At 41.4% G+C, this 8,227-nt stretch overlaps 1 protein-coding gene across 7 annotated transcripts in view; it reads right to left on the reverse strand.

The window, feature by feature from the left end:
• sptan1 (spectrin alpha, non-erythrocytic 1) overlaps positions 1-8,227 on the reverse strand; it is a 37,427-nt gene that overhangs the window by 4,772 nt on the left and 24,428 nt on the right. For 5 of the 7 annotated variants that reach the window (XM_008304820.1, XM_008304823.1, XM_008304821.1 and 2 more), the window contains 14 exons: positions 7,626-7,788; positions 7,248-7,262; positions 6,114-6,245; positions 5,067-5,204; positions 4,875-4,979; positions 4,399-4,607; positions 4,197-4,317; positions 3,387-3,508; positions 2,110-2,242; positions 1,913-2,011; positions 1,638-1,797; positions 1,028-1,104; positions 715-924; positions 235-531 (listed from right to left, as the gene is read on the reverse strand). In XM_008304820.1, coding sequence (XP_008303042.1) covers positions 235-531; positions 715-924; positions 1,028-1,104; positions 1,638-1,797; positions 1,913-2,011; positions 2,110-2,242; positions 3,387-3,508; positions 4,197-4,317; positions 4,399-4,607; positions 4,875-4,979; positions 5,067-5,204; positions 6,114-6,245; positions 7,248-7,262; positions 7,626-7,788 — 1,981 coding nt within the window. The remainder of the gene's footprint in view (positions 1-234; positions 532-714; positions 925-1,027; positions 1,105-1,637; positions 1,798-1,912; positions 2,012-2,109; positions 2,243-3,386; positions 3,509-4,196; positions 4,318-4,398; positions 4,608-4,874; positions 4,980-5,066; positions 5,205-6,113; positions 6,246-7,247; positions 7,263-7,625; positions 7,789-8,227) is intronic. The other 2 variants (XM_008304822.1, XM_008304817.1) reach the window with 1 other exon arrangement.

Genomic DNA, 8,227 nt, shown 5'->3' on the forward strand with positions numbered 1-8,227 from the left:
TATGGGACGTTACCAGGATGCTCATTTCGACATGAAGCCGATAAATTAACTTGCCGTCAGATCTTAGAATGGAGTGCAAAACTGAAAGGGACTTATGAGATTTGCTTCCTTTTCACTCTCTGGTCTTTGTACAAATTACGACATTTGATTAGAAAAATGGGTCAGAGGGGAATGTGAATGAAAACACTGGCAGGCTGTATTTGTAATTATGTAGTGAATAGATTATGTATAGACCTTGATGATCTTCTGCAGGTTCCTCCAGGTCTCTTCCAGGGCTTCCATGGTGAACCAAGTGTAGGGGTTGGACACCACCTGGTAGCTCTTTATCTGCTGGTCCAGCTCTGCCAGCTGGTTGAAGTCAGCCTGAGCTGAGCTCAGCGAGGACCGGAAGGCCTCGTGGGCTTCACGCAGTGCCCGGATCTCCTCCAGAGAGTTGCACCTCACTGGGTCTGTCAGATCTTCCTCCGCATTCTCAAACCAGCTGTTGAAGGCTGATGCCTTCTTCGCAAATGTCAGGAACAAGTCCTCAACCTTGGATGGGAGGGAAGAAGATATGAACCTTACAACAAGCCCAGCTTACAGATGATTTCTTTACATTTGTTAAGGTCTGTTCAAAGAGCTCTACTTCTACTGTTCTGGTATACTGTATTACTGAAGTGTTTTTTAGAGGCACCGACCATCCCGCTTCCTTACAAAACCATCTCAGATCTCTACCTTTCTGAAGTGCTCCTGAGCCTCCAGAAGCTTCTTCTTACGAGCAGCAGAGTTGGACAGCAGCTGGTTCCAGCGTTTCATCAGGGCAGCGTGACGGGCTTCGATGGCTTTCGATTGGACATGCTTTGCAGCGAGCAGCTGGTCTTTGAGAGCTGTAATGTTAGTAATTCCCTCCTGCTGGAAGGCCTGGAGACCAGCATCAAATGTCTCCTGTAGACAGACAGAAAAAGATGCTAGTGATGTTGATAACAAGAAAGCAAAGAATAAAATGGTATGGAGGACAAGCAGAACACTTTTGTGGAGGAGGGCATACCTGTTTGGTGAGCAGAGTCTGCACAGAGGACAGGTCTCTGCCATAGTCATCAGTCTTCAGGCTGTTTTCCTTCTCACCTAAACACACACCAAATCAGTAGTTCAGAGACAATGCCCAGATACTGTCCACATAGGATAAAGACCAACTATAGTAACTCAGCTCACTCTTTCCAAAGGATTTTTGAATATGTAGATTTGGGTTGTTGTTTTTTTTTTGGTTCCTTCCCACTGTTGCCGACTGCTTGCTCAGAGGGAGTCCAAAGGCTACTTTGGATCGTTGGGTTCTCTGTTTAAATTTGTATGGTCTGTACTTTACTGTGTTAAGTGCTGTGATGACATACATTTAAATTTGTGCTAAATAAATAAAATTATTTCAAATTGAATTGAATAGATTCACATTTGGGCACAAAAGACCTTGATGACATCGGAGATAAGGAAAGCCGCCTTTGTGGGATTGTGGGATTTTCAGTCTGTCTCAGTTTTTGTTTTAAAATTAAATCATTCAATAATACTGTAGGTTTTTAACCTTAAAGTGTCCTGAGATGGCATATGTTGTGAACTGGTGCAACAGAGCTAAAACTGAATTGAAGACAAAAGTTCTGTTTTCATACCGATCCAGGACTCCACCACGTCAGCCTTCCAGTTAAACTGCAGGAAAGCAGAGTTTTCATCCAGCTTGGCCTTCCTCTGAGCTGCTGCCCTCTCCAGCTCAGAGACTTTGCCTCGCAGAGCTGACATCTTGGCACTTATGTTGTCCACATGGTGATTGTTCTGTTGTAAATGCACAGAAATTGTATTAAGAAGCGCAAGAACTCATCCACATAAATAGCTTTATCGCGCCTTCTAAAATATGGCCTTTTTTATCTCCATGTTATATAGTCAGTACCTTCTTGATAAGCTCTTCTCCATTAGCGCACACGTCATTGACTCTGTCCCTGTGTACGGTGAAGTCAGTCTCAAATGCTTCATGCTTTTTTAGCAAGCCCTGTTAAAAGAATGTTTTTCATTGACAGTCAGTAAAACGCATCACCCCCAATGACCATGAAAAACATGTACATGTGGAGGTTTGAAAGAGAGAAGCACCTGCACAGCAGCCAGTGTATCGCCGTAGTCCTCACTCCCCACTAGATTCAACTTCTCATTAATCCAAGCTTCTTCTTCTTCCACATTCGCCACAAACTGCTGGTACTCCAGTGACTCTTCCAGCCTCTGTCCCCTGAAACCAGACACACACATTTACACATCTTTTTCTATCTGTGTTCGCATCCTTGGTTGCACCCATCCTGTGTATCTGGTTAGCACAACAGAGGGCTGCACTACGAAGCCAGATTAGTGGGTTATCAGGTATGTTGAGCTTTAAGTCAAAGTTTTCAGTGTCACGAAGGTGGTTCTCTATTTACCTGACTAGATCTCCATGGTAACTGATGCTGTGGAGCTAGATCTCCATGGTAACTGATGCTGTGGAGCTAGATCTCCATGGTAACTGATGCTGTGGAGCTAACCTGGTCAGGAGCAGGTTATGTTCAGAGTTTCGGATTTAAATTGGCTGGAAAGAGCGTCTCCCTTTAACCAGATCATTTCCTGACTATCATTTATGAGCGATACAGATTCTCAGCTGAGGGAATGTGTTTTATCTACAAACATGCTGAGCTGTGTGTTACTAATATCACTGAATGAAGCCGTGTAGTTACAGTATCACACGCTGTATGCATCGTGTTGCCATGGGAACCAGATGTGTATTTAGTTGGTGATGCAGAAACACATAAATATGTTTTTATGTTTGGCTCTGATTTGTTGTCAAGTCCGTTTCCACTGCTGCTACTGTAGCAGATAAAACAGAAAATGGATTATTCTACTGGTGTTTATTATAGAGAATATTCAATCAATAACATTAATTTCGCTTTGATCTGGCCAAATCTTAAGGTGATATCCTGCATTATGGGACAGTGTCAGACCTAAATGCACTTCAATATAAGATCAGGTTTAAATATATTAAGTTTAAAGTTTAACTTTAACATGCAGCTGTCAGTTGGAAATAAGCGGCTGCATCGGTAAAATATTATATATTTACTGTCATAATTTTTTATATTCCTCATTGTTCTCCATTAAAACAACATGTTGACTGGAGCAGCTGCACACGATCGTTTGATATTGTGCAGAAGAAGAGTCACGTGACATGTTACACGCCTCCTTTTATGTGAACGTGCACAGAGTTTAAAACAGAAAGTCTAAGTTGACAAAGAAAGTTCATAACCACCTTCATGATAGCCATGACCTCTAGCTAGGGCTTTCGTTTTCAGCTTACACAAAGAAAGCTTGGATATGTCAAACTTGCTTCGTAGTCTACCCCTCTGGCCTACCTCGCTCCTGATAAGTCTTTGAGTTCCTTCCAGTGGTCCACAAACTGAGCGAGCCTCTGCTGGATCTCCTCCTGGCCGATGGTGTTGTCATCAGACAGCTTCTTTCCAGTGTCCAGCACCGACTGGGAGCACACAAAACACCGATCAAATCAGTGCATGCAAAAACCACAATATGTCCTAAAACATCTAAAAGACAAATGTGAACTAAATCCAACCAGTTTAGGTTATTCATCAGTCGATTATGCAAATCATACAGGACATTTATTATGAGAAAAACTGATAATTGTGAGCAAAATATTACATATATATATATATATATATATGTAATCATGACAGTTTTGAGTTTTCAATAACTCCTACAACTCCTAATTTTGTCAAAAATATACATACAGCAATTTGAATGATCAGCTTTGGTGATGTAGAAAGCTGTGGTAATCAAATTGTCTTAGTGCCCTGACCTCTAACCTTTGTGTGAGTGATTGACTACAGCTGCTGAATTCTGAGCCAGTTTAAACAGGACAAATTAGATACACTGTTTTTAACCCAGCAGATTTTGTTACATTTCCAGAAGACCTTTCATAACTATACCAAATAATCAAAATGTATGGTTGTTTTTTGGCAAAGATGCATGTGTTTCAATCATATTATCATAGAAAATAAAGAGTTGTAGGAGTCACCGAAAATCCAAAACTGCCAAAATATACATGGTCTTTGCTCTCGTTGCGTGTACTCTCTCTGCTTCACATAAAGTCTGTTGCATATTTAAACTAAACATCTCTGTGAACAAATACAATAAATCAAAGAGTCTACCTGAATGGCCGGCTCATGGGCTCCCAGCTCAGCCTCCAGCCTCTTATGTTTCTTCCTCAGATTCTGTACTCCTGTCAAATCACGTCCGTAATCCTCCGAGCTCACGAGCAACTTCTTCTCCCTGTGTGGAGTCGGAGCAACAATGTGTAAGTTGAAGTTGAGAGTCCCCTCAGGACAACGTGAACAGAGTAGATCCTCTTACTTAATCCAAGACTCTTCATCGTCAAGGTCCCTGAAGAACTGATGCAGACGGTGGGACTCGTTGAGTTTAGCGCGACGACCGGCTGCCATGCTCTTGATCTTGGCGAAGCGGCCATTAACAGCATCACGCTTGTCCTTCACCTGTGAGGTGTCAAAGGCGTTGCTGGCCATCAAGCTGTCTGCCTGGCCGTTCAGATCCTTCAGGCGATCCTGCAGTAGAGAGAGTGGTGGTCAGAGCCTCTCACTGTATCTGCTTTGTAACTCCATTGTTTAGCCCTTTTTGTTTTACTTCTATTACAAACTATTAACATTTTTTGTTTCCAACTAGGACTTTTAAAATATTTTGTATTCTGAGTTGGACATTCTGTCATTTGTGTCATGAGTCTAAAATAGAACAATGTGCTCAAATAAGGTCTTGGGTCTTCTCTGAGGTACAGCTGACCCACATGCAGACATCTGTGATAATGAGATGCGTACCTCATGGGCAGAAATATCAGCCTCCAGCAGCTGGTGTTTCTTCATCAGGTTGTTGACTGAGGCCAGATCTTTGCCATAATCCTCAGAAGCAAGAAGAGCTTCCACCTGAGAAACAACACCATGAATCAGCCTTTGAGATACTTTCCTGTGCATTGGTCTGTCAGTATTTCTGTTTGTCATGCAGAATCTCACCTCAGAGAGCCAGAAGTCAAAGTCCTTGATTCCTGTGTTGAAGTTCTGCTGTTTGTTAGCTTCCTTGAGTTTCTGGCTCTTTTCTGCAGATTTGTTGACGAGGAATTGCCACTGCTCATCTAGCGCGCTGAGGCGGGCCTGAAAAACAGATTAAGTTTGTTTAAGTTTAAAAAAAAAGTTACACTTCAGTTCCTTTAAAAAAAACCCCAAAAAACATGCCTTGTTTGGGGGCTGAAAAATCCAAGCAAAAATAACAACCAATAATGTGATTTAAATCACTCTTATTTTTCTGTAGTCACAAATTTATCCTAAATCTTCTCTCTATAGACGAGTCAGATATCAATGACCTTCCGAGTAACAACAAAAAACCTGGGTCCCTACTGATCGTACCAAGTTAATTATAAGGTTTTGGAACACATTTTTAATACCACATTGAATGCAGTTGACATTTTAACGCACTGTGGTCTGACAGCTTGCAATCATACAGAATCATACAGCCACAGGCCAATTTTGACTGTGTACAATTTCATGACCTTCAAGACTTTAGATACCCTGACACACACATATATACATTTATTGATAATGGCTATAAAATTCTTCCAGCTGTGGTAAGAGCAACAAACTGCCAGTAGGTCATACCTGACAATATTTGTATCAAACTGTTGACCAACACGGAGTTTTAAGCTCTGTACTGTAACTACATACGCTAATGTTAACTAGCTACCTGGCATCTCAGCCTGACTTCTTCACAGCCCTAAATAGTTATGGTTTCAGTTGAGTCCTGTTACAGCTAAAAGACAGGCAATAACCAGCTGCCCATATGAAGAACAAAACAGGTTCTCCTTGCTTTAACTAGTGGACAAAACCCATTGTTGCTGTTCTGTTGATTGTGTTGACTCTCAAGTGTATACAAAAGTTGATTTATATCTTACTCTTTGCTCTTGTTAGAGTTAATGCTTATCGATTTCATCCTGAATGAACCATATTTAATGGATATTTAATGACAGTCTTTGATTCTGTTGTATGGCATTAACAGTATGCATGTACCTTGACGGCATCCTCGCTACCGGCGCAGGCTCCTCTCTGGATCAGGGCGTTGCCAGTGTCAATGACTCCGCGGATTCTGTCTGCATTGGCGTGCAGCTCGGCCTCAAACGCCTGGTGTTTCTGATGTTTACTCTGACAGCACACACAGAGGCAGGAGGGACACAGCATGAGAACCACAAGCTGCTGACTTATCTTGTAAATATACAGAACTCTCCTTCAACTGAGAAAGGCCATTGGATGTTTAACATACAGCAACACCTTCATACTTACATTCAGAATAAAATGTGAAATTAAGTGTGATTAACTCTTTTACTTATGCAGCATTATCAAATGTGAATTAGTTCACAAAATTGTGTTGTAACTGAAAAACTAGAAGATAGAAAAAAAAATGACTTCAACAGGACGGCAACTATGACAAACAATGCGTCAACATAGAGAGACAAAGGACAAACAAGTGAAGAGCACAAAATGGCAACAACATCTGCAAAAAATACTGGAGAAGGAGTCCCTGTAAAGTTGCTTCCTGTTTTGTATCCAGCAACATTACCACTAGGAAGCAGGATGTAGGGTTAATGAGGTACCTTCTGTTTTAATGTTGGGGTTTTCAGAACCACAGCAATGGTTCACTTCCTACCAAAGTACACTGTCATGGTAAACTACGTGAAACACCTTACTCGCTCTGGAGCAGGTTATGTTTGAAATAATAGACTGTCGCATATAAAAGCACAGCCTACTGTCTGATGAGTTTATAAGCTTTTGTTATGTCCCTAAAACAGACTGACTACAGCTGTACTATTCTGATCAGCTTGGCTGTGGATTCAAACACTAGAAGCAAGTTTAAAGAAAACTCCTCTCCAAGAATTACATAAAAATGGAAGCCACACCCAAAAACTTTCGATGTGCAAAACAAACCTAGAATAAAATACAAAAAGATGAACACAGAATTAAGCCAAACATGATAACTAAATTAAAACCCAGGTGAAAAGAAGCTGGCACTCAACAGTACTGATGAGGGACAAACTCAAGATGGACGGAATGCTTGTTTCTACGTTGTGTCTACACACATAGCAAGGACATGGACACATGGAAGATAATCTGCTCGGTTGTTAGTCAGCTGACACACTACAAACTTACCAGCAGCTTGGACAGCTAAAAAAAAAAAAATGGGACAGTGGGAGAAAAATTCAGTCTCACTTCAGACAGGACACAGGGAGGGATTTCACACAGTTAAAGAGTATCGTCAATAAGACAAGACCAAACAGATTAGCAATTTTAATTTAACTAAGGACACATGACTGACTTTTTTTTTTTTTTTTGGCATAACCACCTTGCCTAGAATTAGTTACCACAGAGCAAATTAACTCCTATTTTGCTAAATTGTGTTTTCTGTTCACTCTAATAATCTGGAAAATACAGGATGACTTGAACCATATGAAGGGATTCTTTTCAGGCTAGCCCTCATGTTGGAGCATCTGAGAGTCGGGTCTGTACCAATCGAGGCTAAGTGTGTACCTGGATGTTGGTAGGATCCTTGTAAGACTCATCAGTTGCAGTCTGCAGTTTCTCACTTATCCAAGCCTCAATCTCGTCCACATCCCGGCTAAACTGCTGCAAGGTCTGGGATTCACCCAGCTTGGAACGCTTTTCGATCATCTGGGCCTTCAGCCGGCGCCACCTTTCAAACATAACAATTTCAAGTTCAAAAAGGGAGCTTCAACACAACATACGTAAACATTAGGCTCATCTGAGACCAGCCACACCTGCATAGGATCAATCAACAACAACCGCTGCACAATGCTACTGCTTAGATTTCTGTCCAATTTAATCCCGACTTGCTCTGATGTCACGCAAATCTCACAACATCAAGGGGGCTACAGTTTTTGGAGGCAGGCAACACACTTGTGCCGAGGTCTAAGGGTTTTTTAAAGAGTCACAATGTGCTATTTGAGCTTCAGTTTAGCTTTACAACAGCACACTTATCTTTTTTTGTCTTAGGCTTGCCAAATGAAGTAATATTTTGATGGTTTTGCTGAACTTTAAGAATACTTTTGTACACCATGGAAGACATCATCACATCAAGTGTGTTGTGTGCACGTCAGAACCAAAGGACACTG

The sequence above is a fragment of the Stegastes partitus genome, unplaced genomic scaffold (assembly GCF_000690725.1).
Source record: "Stegastes partitus isolate 25-593 unplaced genomic scaffold, Stegastes_partitus-1.0.2 Scaffold2329, whole genome shotgun sequence".
Taxonomy (NCBI): Eukaryota; Metazoa; Chordata; class Actinopteri; family Pomacentridae; genus Stegastes; species Stegastes partitus.